The 18,885-nt window shown below is 40.2% G+C and overlaps 2 protein-coding genes across 11 annotated transcripts in view; one reads left to right on the top strand and one right to left on the bottom strand.

Annotated features, from left to right (window-relative positions):
• Positions 1-55: 55 nt before the first annotated feature.
• Positions 56-4,241, top strand: tmem253 (transmembrane protein 253). Its single transcript, XM_032579425.1, has 8 exons — positions 56-219; positions 328-495; positions 1,404-1,514; positions 1,597-1,653; positions 1,727-1,837; positions 1,933-2,076; positions 2,804-2,860; positions 4,029-4,241. The coding sequence occupies exons 1-7, from the start codon at positions 190-192 to the stop codon at positions 2,855-2,857; spliced, it is 675 nt and encodes a 224-aa protein (XP_032435316.1). The 5' UTR covers positions 56-189; the 3' UTR covers positions 2,858-2,860; positions 4,029-4,241.
• Positions 4,242-6,515: 2,274 nt separating this feature from the next.
• The window catches only part of frmd4a (FERM domain containing 4A), a 115,153-nt gene continuing 102,783 nt past the window's right edge, over positions 6,516-18,885 (bottom strand). For 9 of the 10 annotated variants that reach the window (XM_032584204.1, XM_032584196.1, XM_032584212.1 and 6 more), the window contains 10 exons: positions 18,482-18,615; positions 18,267-18,389; positions 16,990-17,221; positions 16,552-16,608; positions 16,236-16,473; positions 15,359-15,517; positions 14,947-15,270; positions 14,276-14,853; positions 12,342-12,444; positions 6,516-10,723 (listed from right to left, as the gene is read on the bottom strand). In XM_032584204.1, the coding sequence (XP_032440095.1) occupies positions 10,621-10,723; positions 12,342-12,444; positions 14,276-14,853; positions 14,947-15,270; positions 15,359-15,517; positions 16,236-16,473; positions 16,552-16,608; positions 16,990-17,221; positions 18,267-18,389; positions 18,482-18,615 (2,051 nt within the window). In that variant the 3' untranslated portion in view covers positions 6,516-10,620. Of the gene's footprint in view, positions 10,724-11,863; positions 11,936-12,341; positions 12,445-14,275; positions 14,854-14,946; positions 15,271-15,358; positions 15,518-16,235; positions 16,474-16,551; positions 16,609-16,989; positions 17,222-18,266; positions 18,390-18,481; positions 18,616-18,885 lie in introns of all 10 variants that reach the window. The other variant, XM_032584233.1, reaches the window with a different exon arrangement.

Here is an 18,885-nt window from a genome sequence, read left to right as displayed (position 1 = left end):
GAACCTATGTCTTGAGAATGAACTTTAGTCATTCATTATCTTCCAACTCAGCTGAACTTTGACACCAAAAGTTTTCAGTGCTGTGCCACACCAAGGACTTATAGAAACAATGAGAAAAGGTTTTGATTGTCTCTCCATTCTTTTTTCATTATTTGATATTTTATTTTGAAATGAAGACCTGTGCAAGAAATGAATAAAAGGGAACAACTTTCAGCAAAGGTACGTTAATAAAAAGGATAAATTAGGTGTGGAAAATCGTGAAAAGTGTCATTTATTACCTTATTTTTTTAAATTTGACCCTATTAATGTTTTTTTCATCCACAACAGATGATGCAGAACATGTTTCAGGAGGGGTTGTACCAGGTGTTTTTCAAGGAGACTCCTCCAGCCAGCCCCTCCACTGAGACCAGTAACACCAATAATGAGAACCTAACAAATGTTAGGATTCATCGTTGGTTTGGGACTGTGGTAAACACAAGACTTTTAGTCACTGGGGTAAGGTGCTGTCTTTTTCTGCTCATCCAAAATACCATACCTATGAGAAGTTCATGTATACTCAACAGAGGCATCATCTTAATTTGGAGTTTTTAAAAAAGATGCATTTGAACAACAACAATAAAAACCTGGTGCACAACTCTAAATTATTTTGACTTCTTTCAAATCCCCACAGAGTGAAAATTAAACTCACACCCTACTAATATCTAAATAGACATTTCTTTTTAAGTTATTGGATATTTACCCATTTGTCTTGTCAAAAAAAAAGGTAGAAGTCATTCAAATTGTCTGGTTTTCAAGGCACACTTTTAGGAATTGTCCTTACATCTTCACCTGGGTTTAAGTTAGGGCCACTCCAGGCCACTTTCACCTGCTTTTGTCCAGCATAGTAATGTTCCTGATGTGTCCTTGGGTCGTTGTCCTACTGTTTCATCTAATTATTGATTTGAACGGAAAGCTTAACATTTTAAAGCTTGTACACCTTCATCATTCCATTCAATTTGTGGAGTGCACCAGTAACATTAGCATCGAGAACAAATGCTGAGCATAATGTTACCACCTTTTGGCTCAATTCATAGTGACCAAATATCTCAAGTTTTGTTTTGTTTTACTTAAAAACAATTATCCAGAAGCTTAATTCCAATTTGACTTTAATGTGTGGCTTTTGGAACAGGAACTTCTTTCTTAGTCAACACTCTCTCTGTCCATGTTTGGGTTAAACTTGTCTTACTATGAACAGTAACACTGTTGTTCCACCATCTTGCACTACTTTTTCGCCAAGGTGATGGCTGCATTGCTCCTTATTAATTTGATCAATTACCTTTCCTATGAAGCGGACAGTTTGGTTTAAATAGCTGATAGCTGGACTCACTTACGTGTCACTTACGTGACACTGGTTTTTTCTTAAGGTGATTCAGGTCCTCAGCGCCTTGGCTAGCATTCTCACCACAGTGAGCCACGCGTGTGTGAGTTACGGCTGTTCTGTTGTCATGGTAACTCCAGTCTGGTCAAGCTTGTCAGTAAGTCTACTTTACAATGTTTTCACTAAGGGCACCTGAACTTGAGAGAGGGATGTAAATCTAACTATTGATGATGTTACAGTATGCAGCTGCTGGGTGTCTGGCAGTGGAGGTTCAGAGGAAGGCTGGTAACATAAAGGTAAACAGATTATTTGGTGATAGGTTCGAATTTTTATCATGAGCTTTTTTGACTTGTTTTTCATTCCAAACAGATCATCATTCTCATGGCGCTGAACGTTTTCAGTCTGCTGTTTGGATTTGCTGCTCTGCTGGCCAATAGCCTCGCATCTGTGGAAGCTACAGACCTGAGCTCATACCAGCAGGTAAATCTGCAGAATTACTGCAAATGTTCCTGTAATCAATAGGATCGTGACATTTCCCACTCTCTGTCCCCTTCCTGTTTTCATGTGATAAGCAGGCTGGTTCAAATGTTGTAAAGGCAACCTACATAGTGTTCACTTCCCTGTGTTTTCTGGGAACATTCTACATCCTGTTCCTGTGCTGGAGAGGCCTGCGCCGATACAGTTCTCGCAATGTTAAGGCCTACATCCGCATCTCACAGGTACGAATGCCTCCTGAACCAAAGTACGTTTTACTTACAGTTGACACCAGACATGTTTAAACATTGTGTAAAAAGACACAAACCTGACTACATGTTTTGAGGTTTAGGTCAGTTAGCATTACCAAACTTATTTCTCCTTACTAAATGTTAGAATAGTGAAAAATGATCAGAATTATGCATCCATTTTGACTGATAGCTGCTAACAGGGCCTTTTCCAACCTGAAGTGAGTAATGTACCACATGTGCTAACAGACCACTCAGTGAGGAAGAAGTCACAAATTATAAAGCAAAGTAAGACAGATTACAGTTTGCAAATGAACTTGGAGATGTCATCCTTTGGTCTAATGAAATTTAAACTTAAGTGTTTGACCATGACAACCTTTACAACACCATCCCAAATATGGTGCACAGGTATCACAGCATCATTATGCTGTGGGGAGGGGTGTTTCACTGCAAGAGAGACTGGTACGCATTGCAAAATAGACATCATAAGGGAAGAAAATCATGAAGAAAAATTATATGTATTATTTTTGGCACCTAGTAAATAGAAAAATAGGAATTTGGGTGATCCTAACTGATTAAGAGTCAGCAGGTGAGAAAATACTGTATACTGTATTTTATTTCTGTGTTATGCATATGAATACTCATTTAAAAAGTTGCTGATTTATTGCACTTCTGGACTTTTTACCGTTGATCACAATGTGGGTTTAATTCATTTTCTTTACAGGATCCAGAGGACACGAATGGGCTTCTGACGGAACAAGAAGACCTGAATCTGTAAAACTTAATACACTGTTATAAAACAATTTTCATTGTCACAATTATCTTTATTTTTCAAATGACAAAATAACCAAATATAAGCCACTCAGGCAGATGAGAACAACTCTAAAAACCCAAATTCTGCTTTTCTTTCATATCTGGAGAGTCAGATAACATTGAACAAACTGTATGAAATACCTTCAATTTACATGAGTTTAAAAATATCTTTGCCTCAAGAACATTTTAAACAGGAGTTATAAGTAATGCAAAGTTGTCTGTTATTATTAAATCTTAAAACAAGTGAATTTTGCTCGTCATTTACAATATCTTTCAGAAAGTAATAGTTTGTATCACATCTACAGGTTCATAACCAAATCTTACTCAAGAGTTTAATAAAAATAAGTGCCATAAATCCAAGTGCATAAATGTTCTTTGGCTTTTCACTGCTGATAGTGACAGATGTTACCGTTCAAAACTCTGTTTCATGTCCTCAACTCTCAGTGCCACACTGTTACATGCCAGGCAAACATTCGCAAATTCTTGCTTCTTCTCAGGGCAAATGTTCTCCACCATTTTCATAACACAGTCTTTGATAAATGTATCTTCAGTAGAAGGTTTGCCATGTTTAGCTATTAACATTAACTTCGTAGCTTGCTTTGGTGGTATTTTCTTTTGACTCACAGGTCCGCGTGAAGAATCGCTGTTGTGATGCCAGTCCAGCTTGGAGCTGCTTCACTTTTTCAGCACGGTCACTTCCTGTTAGCTTGTTGTATGAGTTAGCATGTTTAGTCTGGTAGTGTCTCTTTACGTTGAAATCCTTAAACAAGGCAACAATCTCACAAATTAGACAAGCACAATTGCCCTGATTTTCAGTGAAGAAGTATTATAATTCCCATCTCCCTTGAAAGCGGCGGCCCTCACTGTAAACTTTCCTCGTTTTCTTTGCAGTGGCCATGGCAGAAATGAACGGAGAGGGGTTCGCTGCACGGAGGCAGAGACTGATAGTATTAAAGTGGTGCTGCCACCATTTGGTGAAAGGAGGAATTACAGTTTCAAGTTTTATGATTTATTTATTCTGTTTCACAGTGCAGGCGGGCCATAAATAATGCATTATAAAACCGAAGCTGCGGGCCGTATGAAATCTGACCGCGGGCCGTGATTGGCCCCCGGGCCGGACTTTGGACATGCCTGACTTAATGTAATGAAATATCTTTAAATTCATTTTATGTGATTGCTATTTGTAAACTAAGTTATTGTTGCACTATATTTTTCGTACCATCTGGACATAAAAACAAAGTTAAATAGATGTAGTATACAACTCTTCTCTGGGATTCTAGAAGAAATCACAAGAACTTTAAGATTCAAAGCAAAGTCATCTCAAATAATAAACAGGTTATGAAATTAAATGTGTGTGCTGATTTTGTTGCTAAAATATTCTTTAAGCAACTGTGGAAATTGCTTTCATTTCCCTAAATGGTGTATTTGATATAGACACTAGAGGGCAGCATTGGTGATGTTGTAGATACCAAGATTCATTTTCATACTATCAAACAAAACTTTTTTCTCAAAACATTCAACTAAATTCATGTCCAAGAAGAAAAATTATGAGCAAGTGCAAAAGCTAAAATAGTAAATTTGGTCTAAATCTACTAAATAAAACCCAAACAACCAGTGGACAGGCTTATATTCAATGTTTTTGTCAAAGTTGAAGACATCTGTATATCAAATTTGTGATACGTTAGTTGGTAAGCTGGAGATGTAGTGAAGGGTGTGGTGTGTTTGAGCATTTTGGTGATGGGGGATTTCATTAAGAACACATAACAAGGTCACAGACCATTCATGTAGCAAGTATGCACACACACCCACATACACACAGCGATATGCACAGACCTATATGAGTGAGAAAAAAAAAAACATCTGAGTGCAGCTACTTTCTCACGACATGTCTGACTAACAGCTTCCAGCTGTTGCTTGCTTGGGAGAGCTGCAATGGAAACCCACTGAGTACAAAGAGAAAGATGGGATTAATGCATAGAGGGACACAAAACTGTAGTACAAACCAAAGCAGGATGAGGAGTTGATGTGCAGCAAAAGTGTTCATACCCTTTAAACCAATTAAAGTTGGTCAAATCTGATAAGAAGATGGATAAAAGTGAATTCTATGAAGAAAATCATTTAGGACTACAAATGACTTGCAAACAGGACAGGGATTCACCTTCAAGGAACCACACCTACAATGGCATGGTTCAGATATTCATGTTTTAGAATGGCCCTGTCAAAGTCTAGAAATACAGTGGAAACCAGATGTTCATACACACTGTCTCAAAAACTTGCAATACCATTTTTTCTCACTATATGACATCAAATTAGCCTAAGCTTTTCTTTTTTTAGGTCAGTGTAGGATTACCAAAAATTATTTATTTGTGCTTAATGAGATAAATTCTGTTAAACTTTCAAATTCAAATGTTCACATAATTACTCATAAACCTCCTTGGAAGTAAGATCAGGACTCTTAGATGGCCACTCTTGGTCACAGGGGTCATGCTTAGGGTCATGGTTCATCTAGACCCACTTGTTTCCCATCTTTAACTCCCTGGCTAATATCTTGATATGTTGCTTCCTGATCACATTTCTCTTATGTTTGTGTGTATTTTGTGAAATGCACCAGTTTCTCCTCCAGCAGTATGTCCCACAGCATTTTTACTCCCAGACTCCTCCCCTTGTCCCAAATGGTCATTATGGACAAACTCTACAATTTTTGTAGTTTCAGAAAGAGCAAGAGTTTTTAAAGTGATGGAGGCCCAATTTCAAGGAGTGAAATTACAAAGTAAAATTTCTTTTAAGTAATATTTGATATGTAGCATTTTTTTGAACAATTGAAGTTAACATAGTTATTTGATTGGGCTATAAAATGGCACTATGTGCCTGGAAAACACAAAATGCTGCCCTTTTAAAATACATTCACAAGTGCACCTCCTATTGTCTGAAATGTTTCACATTTGCCTATCAACAGATGGTGACGCCTCTAACTGTTTAATTGTGTCATTATCTTAGTGTAGGTAAACTTACAACTGAAGTCAGCAAATGAAACATTCTTAAACTGTTCCCGGTAATTATCATGGCATTAAGCCCATTGCACTAACTGTGGTAATTTTAACTTGGCTAAAACAGGAAATAATTTGTCTTGCTAAAAGTCAGACAGTGAGACAAAAATAAGTAATTTCAGCTGTATGCCACTTGGTGCTAATCACACTGGAAATCTGATGTTCACAGATGTTCTTCATTCAATCCGCCTGAGCTTCAGGAAGTTCGGGAAGAGGAATGGACAGCGATTTTAAAACCTACACAGCTGTTGTTCGCATAAAGCCTAAAGATGGCTGCTGACATCCACATAACAGAGTTAAAAGAGAGTGATGTGGAAATGCCCTGTGGTCTGCAGAGTCACGTCTTTTATGTTGGTTCTTCCTGTGACTCAGTAGGAAATCCCGTGAGAGGAAAGTGACTGCAGCCAGCCTGGATGTGATGACACGAGAGTGAGTGTGTCTGGTGGACCGGAAGGGACGAATTCATGTAGGGATTACCTTTATTAAGAAGTGTGACACTGTGACTTCTTAGTTAAGGCCCCCTGAAGATATTTTATGAACACACATTAAGTAAAAAGAACAGACAGAGGCATCAGCTTGAGAACATTCATCAATAATTTATTTTCTTACTCTCAAGAACCACCACAGCTTCTCATCTTGAAAATTCATCATTAATTTCCAACAACACAGTTTTGCAAAATGTAAAGTTACTATACAAATTCTTAATAGAAAAAAAGAATAAATTAACTGTGGAATTCAGTTGTTTTTTTGTTTTTTTTTTTTAAATCAATTCCACATTTTTTTTCTACAACTCCTTTAATGTAATATTACAGCTGAAGAGAACTGATCAACTCAAGTTACATGCTCTACTGTCTGGTTGAGGAGGTGATCTAATATTAAACTGCCGGTTAAAATAAATTCATTTAGCATGAATCGGTAAGAATGGAGAGATGTCTAGATCCTACGAGACAAAGCAGTAACTGGTCGTTTTGTAGCACCTGAAAGGGTTTCTTAGTGTTGGAAAAAAGAAATACTGGCTGATATAAAATATTAATGCTGCTAAAACAATGAATGTGAGTTTAAAAAATCCCATCGACCCTAACAGCTGTCCTCTGAACATACATGAAAAAAACTCCATAGTGTTGGAGTATTACAAAATTCTTCATACATGATCACGGAGCAGGAAAAGTTGGTTTTGTGGGACCACAGAAGGTTTTCACACTGGTTTACAATGAGCTCAGAGATTATAATAGGATCAGTTCTTTGTGGGGGTCTGAACAACACTATTAAACAATGACAGTTCATTTTAGCTGGAGAAAAAAATGGTGCAGCATTTGAGGTCTTTTGTCTGTGGGTCTGCATGCACGAGCTGGGTCTTCAGCACACAAACTAATCCTAAGACATTAGTAGGTAGAAATCAAACCTGACCGCTCTCTTAAAATGAATTCCTATCAGATGGTAAACTTGATTGCTGGTTCTAATCTTGCATAAAGACGTATTAAAATTGACAAAGCAAGGATTACTCTTGGAGGAGTAGACATGCACTTAGGGAGCGGGCTGCACCTCCTTGTAAAACAATGTAGAGTTAGAAGTTTTTCTTAAGTGCTTATGGCCACTTATAACAGAGGTTATTATGGTGGGAATAATGGGATTCGTACCATTCACAAATCCTTGTTCTAGTGTTACTTGAACAAAAGGGTTAAATCATATTCATGTGATGGTCATATTTGTAAAATAAAACAGTTAATAAATTACAATTTTGTGCTACAACAAACAATAGAGGGAATCATTTTGCACCACCGGGATTTGTTGGCGACACTTGGGGAAACTGGTTTAAAGACCAGGTGTGCTTTTCTAACCCTGTTCTGAAGGTTTGATTGGACTATGTGGGACAAGAATTATAAGAATTTACAAACATCTCTGGCGTCCGGCCATAGCTTTTTTTTTTGCACTTAAAAGTGTGGACTTTTCTGACCAAAACGTTAGTGGGTACACTTGCTAAGAGAACACAGTAACTGCAGGTCCAGCCTAAATATACTGTAAATGTTGTGCTTTCAATCAACAATATGTTTAAATAAACGAGTTTAATTGGTTGAGTGTTTCCTGGCTGCTGCTTAATGGAATGGCTTTAGAGTGTGAAGACTGGATGGAGTCTGTCTTAAGTCTGAAATAGGTTTAATATTATGTTACAGTACAAATGCAGAGCACCAGTTTTGTGGAGCTTGCTCAGAGGATGGGCAGAAAACACAGCACTATAAAGGGATTGACGGTCACTCAGCAAAACCGGTTCAAACGAAAACTGGTGGAAAAAATAGAGGCAACACCATAAAAACAGCTCAGCACAGTCGCTGAGCAGCTTCAAGATGAAACTCTAAGGTCAAACAAACAGACTTCAACAGTTACACTTCACTGAGAGGTGATGATAAATTAAAAGGTGGAAAACCAGAAAAAAACTGAACTAAAACCAAACACTACAGTGTCTGTGACTGGATGTAGCCACAACAACGTCTCCAATAAATCCTGTGCTCTGACCGCATACAGGTGCATCTCAATGAAACATATTATTATTGAAAAGCTATTACATTTCAGGAAGAGTAGAGAAGCATGAAATCCAAGTCAGGTCTGTTGTGAAATTTCCACAGTCAGTGATGATTTGGGGAGCCATGTTTTCTACTGGAGTTAAGTCAGCACAGACATCGACCAGGAAATTTCAGAGCACCTCCTGTTTTTCTGATTTCATTCGTCCAGCGGGACTTGGCACCTGCCAGAAGTACTAATGCTTGCGTTAGTAAATGTGGTAACACTGTACTTAAATGACCAGCAAACTCTCTGGATCTAAACCACACAGAAAGTCTAAGGAGTATTGTCAAGAGGAAGATAACAGACACCAACCAAGAGCTATTTAACCAATCTGGCTACTTGAGAACTGACCACGGTCTGAGTGAAGATACTGTACAGTACATGGACATACCTTTTAGTTGGCTGGTAGTGCTGCATTAAAAATCCCTTCTTAGTTGATTTTTCTGAACAACTGACTTTGACCCCAAAATTTCCATTAAGGTGTTTTCACACCTGACAGTCTGGTGGACTCGGTTCGATTGGGGACTAAAATTGAAACACTTGTTACATTTCCAGCTTGTGGAGTTCGCTTTCACATTGCAGTGTCAAATGATCCAAACCCTTTGAAAAACCTTCAAGTTGTTCTTGCACCAAGAAAAACATGAAGGAAACAACATGATAACCTCTGAAGAAGACATTAACACAATTTCCTTCCTCACAGAATGTAAACAAAAACGTGGTGGTGTAAGATTTTAGCGGTTGTAGGGTTTATATTGTATCTTTGGCAATAGAGCATGAGCCAGTTCTTCCACTTGCATTAGACTAGACATTTGTTTTGGTTGTATTTACCCAGAATACACAGAACTATAGTCTGCTTCCTGCTTTTGGAGCAATCTCCGGTCCGCTTGCATCCACATATAACCGCTCTAGAGTTCACTTCAACCAAACTGAGATCTAGGTTTGTAGGTGGACCGGGGTTTGTGTTTTTGGCCTGCATCAGACTTCAATTGCACATTCGCACCTAAGCAAACCAGACTTTCCAGGCAAACGAACTAGAGTTCAAATGAAGTGGATTAAACAAGGCTGGTGTAAATGCACCCTTAGCTGTGAGCCATAACCATCAAAATTAACAGTACCATAACAGGTTTGTAATGAAACAATGAGTTTCAATTTTTTAAGTGAAATTTACTGAACGGAAAAATCCATTTTAGACAATATTCTAATTTATTGAGATGCACCTATATGTTTCTGTTCTGCGATTGAGAATCTTGTGGTCAAACTTCAGGTCCAATGAACTGCAGATCAAGGTCATATCCACAAAGATCCACTCCAAATTCTACCAACACTAAAGATCCTTCGCAACAAGCTTTAGGTAAAAGACCTGTTTTGGCTTCACTCTGTTGATTAAAACCAATTAAAAACCTTGTCCAGTGTTCTTTATTGCTATAACCTTCTCAGATATTCTCAAGGACAGCCATCTAATATGGTTACCAAGAGTTCACTCACGTATTGCTGACTTACTCTTCTGTTATAACACTATCTGGGAATTATGTTACAAGTTAAACCTGCACATGTCTGAAATCTTCTGCTTTTGTAAGTATGATTAAAGAAATAAAAGAAGCAATGTCTACGGGTACAAAGTAATGAAATACAGTTCATTGAGAGCTATAAATGCCTTTTAAACCGGTGGCTCAAATCCAGCATGTATCTTCTGACCGAGTGGCAGTGCACCGGAGTAATGCAGGATGTGATATGAAACAGGATGCGGACAAGCTGATGTTGGGTTTATTGTGTTTCTGATATTCTTCTGTGCTCTGTCCTTTCACGCTTTTGCCCCCCAGCTTGTGCGCTCCAGATGCTGAATAAAGAAAGGACTCTATAGTGCTGCAAAGAGGGGCGGGAGGAGACTTTAACACTTCTCAGTCTGTCCTGTAAAATCAGCCGTCATCAAAGCCCAGCGAGTGCGTCCCTGTCCAGCCGAGCTGTGATAGATAGGCCATGAAAGCAGGTGGTGAAACTCAGGGAGGGACAGAAGAGGCTTGCGTGGAGTCAAGTCTGGGCTGGATGAGGTGTTTGGTTGTCGACGGGTAGCAGTGAGGGACAAAGTAGAGAACAGGTTGTTTGTAGGCCATACGGGAAGGTCTCAGACCAACGTTCCGGGTTTGGTCTTGTCTTTTCCGTACCACTGCACATCTGCCAGCTCTGAACACAAGGGGCTGCTGAGAAAACAGCTGTCACTGAAAGACCTGCAGAAGAAGAAATAACAGGATCACTGACTGCAGAGAAGACTTTATAGATACTAAAATGACTAGCAGGTTCTGAGTTTCTATGCTTAATGTTTGATAGCAGTGCACTATTATGTATTTTATGAATAAATCCTGTGAGTAGTTAACCAAAGTGAAGCGTCACAGTCAGAGCACAGCTGAGCACATGCAAAGATCAAGTACAGAAACAGAAACAGCACGACACGCAAACATTACCACCATCAATAAAGAGCAAGAGAAGTAAACTCTTCCCATTGTCAGCCCCTATTGTGGGTAATAAGGAAGGGCTCTGTTTACAGAACTCTAACTATCTGTATATCAAGTAGAGATGCACCAGGAAGTCGTGTTTAATTGAACAGCCTTTACTGGTGAGAAGCGAAGCGAAAATAATTGTTTTTATGACCAATACTTTTTTGTGAGGTTCTGACTGGATGCAGTTATGTCTTTATAGCCAAATAAACTGTAATTGTGTTTTTTTTTAAATCCTCTTTATTGGTATCACAATAAATACCTCAAAGGATCATTATAAATTAAGCACTGGTAACATAATTTGCTGAAGTCATTTTAATAAGTCAACCCAGTAGGAATTATGGGGACTCACTTGGATGTGAAGTTGCCTTTGGTCCTAAACTAAAGTCAGCGGTTTCATGAGGTACAATATATTTTTTATTAAGTGGGAGTATTATATTGACCACAATATATTAAGACCACTTTATTTATATGGAGACTCTGACTATCTCAATTTAAATCTGTTTATATAACTGGATTTATTTAATTTTATATTTTCATATAACTGGATATAATTTGAACCAAGCTCCATATAGATAAGCAGAATTTAATTAATAACTACAGTACATACAGCAGCTAAGCTAAAAAAAGTATTTTTAATAGTAATTATATTATAGCTCTGCTATAGAAATCAGATTTAGCTACATTTGGTACTAACATGTCAAGTCTTTATGAAAAAAATTAGATTTATAGATTGGCTGCAAAATGTACCGTGGTGCATCTCTAATATCAGATATAAACCACTATGCATAACTGCCTGATTCCTAGAAAATTTGTTACTACCAAAATCCTCTTTTGCTATTGCTATGTTTTACTACCAATGCTACACGGTACCTCTATGCATCAGAGCTGGGCTGAGGGGGAGACTGACAGACGTCCTCAGTAGGAGAGCTGTCTGCTGTGCCTCTAAACCGGGAGAGAGGACACACACATAAGGAAAGGGGGGTTAGTAAAGACAGAAAGACAAACAAGAGAGAAATGACAAATATTAAGTGATGGGATGGACGTCCAAAAGGAAATGTCCAGCAGAGTGAGGGGGATATGACTGAGAAATGAAAAAGATTGAAAAAAAAAGGAAAAGAAACGTAGCAATGAAGATGCCAAAAAGACATATTAAATTGGCTGGAGTTAGAAAAGCTTTGAAAACAAAACCCAAATTACATAGAGCGTGATGTGAAAACAATAAAAGCTGACAGAAACAGAAACAGAACCAAAGCTTGTGAGCGTGTTTTGGGTCAGGTTTGGACAAAGATGAAAACACCGAAGCTAAAGCTTTCTGGTACCCTCCTGAGACTGTGCGATTGTTTCTTACCCGCTTTTCCAGTTGATGATGTGCTGTGGGCTACAGGGTGGTGTGGGCGTGGCTGGGTGCTCACTGGATGGCGTCAGGCTCCTCTGGCTGTGAGGGGAAGCAGCTGAAGGGAGAGCCGACAGTTAGTCAAGCAACACGAGTAAAGGTGACAAAAGGGGGTGAGGGACAGAAGGAATTCCAGCTATGCTTCACATGTGGGGCCGAGGGATGTGGTTTCAGTGTGACAAATGCATTTTGCCTCCGGAGTCAGTCGGAGAAAAAAATTCCCAATTTTTTGTTTGTCTTACAGGGTAATTTCCCTGCTTTTCGGGCATCTGCGCTAACTTAGATCAACTCGAGTAAAAATCTTTATCTCTTTCGCTTGTCAAATGAGGTCATGCTACTAGCCTGTGGTATTATATGCCAGGTTCTTGTTTGGGAACTTTAGTACATTTTATATGGCTTGTAAAAAAGTCTAAATATGAATTTCAGTGCTTTTTAGACACTGAAAAATGGAATGGAAAAAGGATGAAATTGTATTTTACTGTATTTCTGTATTTGGTATACATTTTGATATTATGCATCCTTAATTAACACTGCTTCTGATAAAGTTTCTTTTTTAATTTTAAATGTACAGACTAAACAATAAGACAAGCTTTAAAACCAGATTAAAATTAAAGATAGTACACAAATGTTGATATAATAATAATGTTGACAACAATTATAAACTATGGAAGTTTATAATTGTCGAATTGCAAGTATGCATTTTACATTTTATTTTCTGTTCAAAACATAATTCTTCCATGCTGGTTTTTACTTTGCTCCTGCTGTCAAATGACTCTCAAGTGAAGTTTCAATAACCCGAGATTTCTACTTATTTGCTTTCCTGTGTCATGCCAACAATGTCACGGCTTCAAATTCTAACTGTTCAAATATTTTTACATTTTATATTTTACTCATTGAATGTTATCTTTTCTGCTTTCAGTGGAGCATTTCACAGTTGAGTGTGAAGCGGCTGGGATGAGGATCAGTGCCTCCAAATTCAAGACCATGGTGTTGAGCCAGAAAATGACAGACAGCCTTCTTTGCGTTGGGGAAGAGGTCCTGCCTCAAATGGAGGAGTTCACGTATCTCTAGGTCTTGTTCATGAATGAGGGGAAAAATGGGGCGGGAGCTCATAGGCAGATTGCGTCATCTACAGTGATGCTGAGCCAAAACGTGAAGCTCTCGATCTACCGGTCGATGTACGTTTCTACCCTCATCTATGGACATGCGCTTTGGGTTGTGACCGAAAAAGTTAAGACTGCTGATACAAGCGGCTGAAATGCGTTTCTTGCACAGGGTGTCCTAGCTCTGTTTTAGAGATAGGGTGAGAAGCTCATGGAAGGACTCAGAGTCGAGCCGATGTTCTTCCACATCGAGAAGAGCCAGTTGAGGTGACTCGGGCATCTGGTTAAGATGCCTCCCTGGTGAGGCGTTCCGGGCACCAGATGGAGATCCAGAGGAATCCCAGGGACAATTGGACATAGATGGAGGGATTATTTTTCTCAGCTGGCTTGGGAACGCCTTGGGATTCCTCATGAGGATCTGGCTCAAGTGACTGGGAAGAGGGAAGTCTGGGTCCCCCTGCTTTGGCTGCTACCACCGTGATCCGCTCCAGGATGAGCAGAAGATAATGGATAAAGTGACCTTCGTCTCTTGAAATGTAAAATGTAGTCACCCATAAAGCAAATTAAAATAAATTTGTTCTAACTCTAAATCGCTTTTTAAATTGTAGAAGAATAGGAAACAAGTCATAATTGGTCGATGAGTCTTTATTATATACCATGTCATGTTTACTTGTCCTTAACAGCAAGGCTGAATAAAACTGAATACTCTTTTTTCTGTAATGGGAAACAGCTGATGGTCTGTTAACACTGATATATGGAGTTTAATAAAAATAATTGAAAGCATACCTGGTGAGCCCTTGGCGAGTGATCCAACTCTGCTCCCCCGTCCATGTACCAGAGTGCCTTGCTGTGACCCAGTCTCAGAAGATGTGGATCCTGAATGTGAGTGGCTTCTTTCTTTTAGGCTCCCTGATGACCTCTGGTACCAACAGCGCAGCTCCTCAGACACCGCTGCCCTCCCCCCTCCTCCGCCACCCTCTCTCCCTAACGATGGAGTCCGTACGATCTGAGATCGAGATGGCGTGAGTCGGCCGCTTCCCTCTCCTCCCTCCTCCCCACCCCAGGCCTCCTTGTAAAGTCCGCCGGCTGTGTAGGAGCTAGAGGTCTTAAACTGGGCCTTCACACTGTAGTGACCCTCCTGGTCGCTTTCCAAGCTGCGCACTACAACACCGTTGGAGCTGCCCTCCACATACAGAGGGTACTCCTTGATGCGGTACTGGGAAGAGGGCTGGCTCTGACTGTGGAGGTAAACTCCATGATGCCCACCTCCGATCCCACCTCCACCTGAGCCTCCAACGGAGCCGTTCTTAGCTGCCAGATTTGGCATAGAGCCCGAGTTCGAGGAACCCAACTGACCAGCAGACCTGCGGAGAAAAGATATTGACATTTGCCTTAATTAAGACAAGAGTTTGATAAAGTGAGCAGATAATCATAAAAACTAACGGCCTGGCCCTCACCTGTGCCTTTGCCGTTGCCTCTGCCTGGCTTTGGAGGGTGAGTCCTCTCCCAGAGTGGAATAGTTGGGGTTGCTGCCAGGGGGTCCACCAGAGGGGCAATAATGCTCTGAGCTGCTTTGGCTGGTACAGGATGAACAGTCATCCAGTGGGTCGGAGCCATTGGAGCCTCGTCCCGGGCCAAGGAAAAAGTCGGGACTGCCCAGGGTGTGCGGATGTGCATCGGGTTCGGATGCCAGCAGTTTGCCCTGGGACTCAAGGCTGGAGCTGCGGTTCCTAAAGTGCTGAGAGAGACTGTGCAGACGGGTGGGACTAATGTCCACTGACCTGTGAAACGAAGGTCAAGAAAAGGTCACAAATGACATTTCAATGTTCAGAGTTTTTCTGTCTAGGTTTCAGACTCATGTTGACTGACCTGGTGGAATGTACATAGTGTGGAGTTCTGGTTCTCAGGTCCGGTGTTGACGGCATGCTGGACTGAGAGTTCCAGTGAGGTGTGCTCCTGATCGGGCTGCTCTGAAGGGAGTTACTGCCCCCTGCTTCTGTACTCCCAGAACTTGGAAAACGCCTGTGACTGAACAGAAGGGAGAGACGGTATTTTATATCACACATGGATGGGTTGTGTGCCTCTGTTTGCTTTACAGGTATTCACATTTAACATACACAACTCAGTCCCATGCAAAGCATGTTTCGTGACATCACAAACATAAACCTTAATGTATTTTATTGGGATTTCTATTCACAAACTTTATTACCAACTACAGTAATGTGTCACATGCAATTGTAATCAGTTTTCTGCCATCCTGGAGTCAATACTTTGTTGAACTAAGTTTTGCTGGAATTACAGTTTGAAGTCTTTTGCATTCACATCTGGAAACCAAAGCTCTTGCCTATTATTCATTGTTTAACAGCTCAAGCTTGGCCACACTGAATGGAGAGCCTCTGTGAATTCTAACATGTGAATCTAGTTTAGTCTAAATCAGACCACATTTAGGCACAATGTCCAGCTGAAAGGTGAATCGCTGCCTCACACACTAGTCTTTTGTAGACCCTAACAGGTTTTCTTCCTGTGTATCTAGCTCTGCCCACTTGTGCTGGATTTTTTTTTCGGGTTATCAGAATAAAAAAGTCCAAATATTATTACCTGCAACACATCGTATTTTTTTTACTTGTTAAAAACTTGAAAAAATATGGATGCTTTTTGCTTCTATGTAACAAATATGTAGTAGTAAATTCTAGCAAGATTCAAGGGGTATGGACACTTTATCAAACAAAAAGAAGAGCTAGAATACCTGGAGTGAGAAGAGCGCTTCTTTACTTTTTCGTAAGGCTCATCCAGTGACGATTCGCTCCACATCTTGGGTTTGATGGGAGATTTATCATAGTCAGAGCGAGTGTAGTGCATGTGTCGCAGTCCATCCAGGGACTGCGGGGGAGGAGGCCGGCTGTGAGAGGGGGGTCGCGGAGGGAGGCCTTTATGAGGCGACGCTACAGGAGAAAAGGTTGGGGTATCTGTAACTTGAGGATCATCTGAAATAAAAAAGAGAGGTCACAACTCTAAGAATTATTGTGATAAAGTATAACATTCAAGAAAAGGTAAAGTTTTACCGTCATCTAAGACCAGTGCATCAGATAGTGAGCTGTCTTCAGAACATATATTGGCTTCTACAGAAAAGAAACACAGAAAAAAATATATGGGGTGTACATGTTGATTGTTTTACTTATACAGAAGAGACAGAACATAAAACGAGTAATACTACTTATGTAAGTGTTGTGGCTAAAATCAGAGATTCACTAAGAAATTGGCTAGAGATTGTGAACTGCTGATTTATTAGTTTTATTTTGTAGGGATTCATTTCATGCTGAGAAAAAGGGGGTGTGGGGAGAGCAATCAATACTTTATTTTACATTTTACTGTTGGAGCAGTTGAATTCTTTTTATGCAAAACGTAGGAATAAAACCGTTTTTCTTTCAGACAAATTGAAATTCAAGAACAGAAAACAGACAAGAAATCTCTGACAGGTACATCTCCAGATAAATTGGTACCTTCTATGATAAGTGACGCCCTCTGTGTCGGCTTCTTGCCGGAACGGACCCGATATTCATTGATAGAGTTTTCAATTTCCTGGAGCTTCTTAAGTGCATTCAGATAAGAAGTTTTCCTCTGCTTCTTCAGCTTTTTGCTGCTCACGTGAGGATCGCTGGCGAGACGCCTGGCTGCCTCTGTAATCTGCGACTGAATGGCAAACTCCCGCTCCAAACGCTCAAGCTCCTCCTCCTGGCATAAACACAGAAGTGCAAACTTTATACAAAAGAAGCAAAAAGGTACTGGATCCCCTCAATGTTGTAGCAACAGAAACAAATGAAAAATCCAAAAACAACAAGCCTGAGCGTCCAGACACGAAATCATACTAATTCTCCCATGTCACACATTCAGTCAGACACGCAGAGAGATATCTGTGCCAGTAAAAACACACTGCGGAAATCATTTATCTATGCTGTCGTTGCACAGTCTCTCACCACTCTATTAAGACCCAGTGTCCCCCAATAAAAACAGCCCAGCATCAATCTATCCACTCCTACACAGCAGCTCTCTGGGATTTATAGAACAGAGCAGGTTGAATAAAGAAAACATATTCTGAAGAGTAGATAAATGCAAATACAAACATAGTGCATGAGAAGTCTGAGTTGCACAGCCCTGACTGGTAAATTGGATTGAAATCTTGTGTTTCAAAGTAGCTTTCTCCTGCATTGGAGTGTGAGAGCACACACATATGATTTCAGTTACCTCAGCAGAGACAGGATAATAATATATTACCTTTTGGGTCTCTTAATATTAGACTATATCTGTTCTTAAGAATCCTTCTCACTAACAGCGACCTTGCAGCACCGCTGGAGTAGCTTCTATTTCTGTGTAGTCACAGTTTAAGGTGCTTAGTGTAAAATTATGACATATCTTTCTGCTTGGAAGGCGGTTTTTGTGATATTGTGTCCCTGGATCCTTTTCAAAGAACACAAACTCAGTGAAACACGCACACATTCAGGCACGCACACAATCCTACTATCACCACTTCCTGTGGTTAAAATGCAGCCACACTATATTTAGAAGCTGTGCTCTGTTGGAAAAACTACCCGTGGCACAAAAAGGAAGCAAAATAAAAAGCTAAACTTCTTCTAGGTGCAAAATGTATCAGATTGTAGGCTTTTTCTACAAACAAACCTAACTTTATGATCTAATATATTTATTATGCTTGTTTGGTAAGAGGAGGATCAGGACAATACAGAAAAATGCTGGAGAGGGGAACTGGGAATCGGACCACTACCTCGCCCTTTGGTAAGATTTTTTGCTCGTCCAGTTTGAAAGCAGTGCCAATCTTCCGTCTCACTGTGGGTGGTTCCTCTCCGGGATCAAGAGGATATTCCTTTGGAAGTTTCCCTGTTAGTTCCTGCAAAAACATTAGAGTAATAAAGTTGAAAAAAGGGAATTCCAGGAAACATTCAAAAATATTTGCCAATTCTGTGGCCATTTTTCTCATACCGCTTCTCTGATACAGATGCTCTTGAGTTCCTCTAGTCTCTGTCGCAGTGTTTCCTCCAGAGCTTCCTGCCTGGCCCTCAGAGCTGCCAGCATGTCCTTCTTAGCAGTTTGGGAACTGTCTGATTCCTGAGAGCCTGCAAGGCGCAGACAACACAAAACATCAGGAGAGGTCTTGTACGGGAGATTGGGGAAGGGGGAGAGGAGCTGCGTGTGCACCTGCTGCTCCTGCAGGATGTTTACAGGGAAGTGAATGGAACGTTTTGATAAGGGAGCTGAGTTTTAGAGCTGTGTTTGTGTGAGCATGCAAGTGTTTAGAGAAAAGGGCAATTTAGGACAAAGTCAGTGACGCACTTCGCCAAGACCCGGAGATGGTGCCAGCCTTCTTTGTACTATGCCACGTTGAA

Source organism: Xiphophorus hellerii, chromosome 2, assembly GCF_003331165.1.
Source record: "Xiphophorus hellerii strain 12219 chromosome 2, Xiphophorus_hellerii-4.1, whole genome shotgun sequence".
Taxonomy (NCBI): Eukaryota; Metazoa; Chordata; class Actinopteri; order Cyprinodontiformes; family Poeciliidae; genus Xiphophorus; species Xiphophorus hellerii.
The sequence above is the reverse complement of the archived record's forward strand: the minus strand, read 5'-3'. Positions and strand labels throughout refer to the sequence as shown.

Excerpts from the sequence above, each read along its gene's own strand:
- tmem253 (XM_032579425.1), top strand. The coding sequence starts at position 190 with ATGAATAAAAGGGAACAACTTTCAGCAAAG. Across the intron at positions 220-327 it reads GGGAACAACTTTCAGCAAAG|ATGATGCAGAACATGTTTCA; the intron begins GTACGTTAATAA and ends CATCCACAACAG. Across the intron at positions 1,838-1,932 it reads ACCTGAGCTCATACCAGCAG|GCTGGTTCAAATGTTGTAAA; the intron begins GTAAATCTGCAG and ends TGTGATAAGCAG.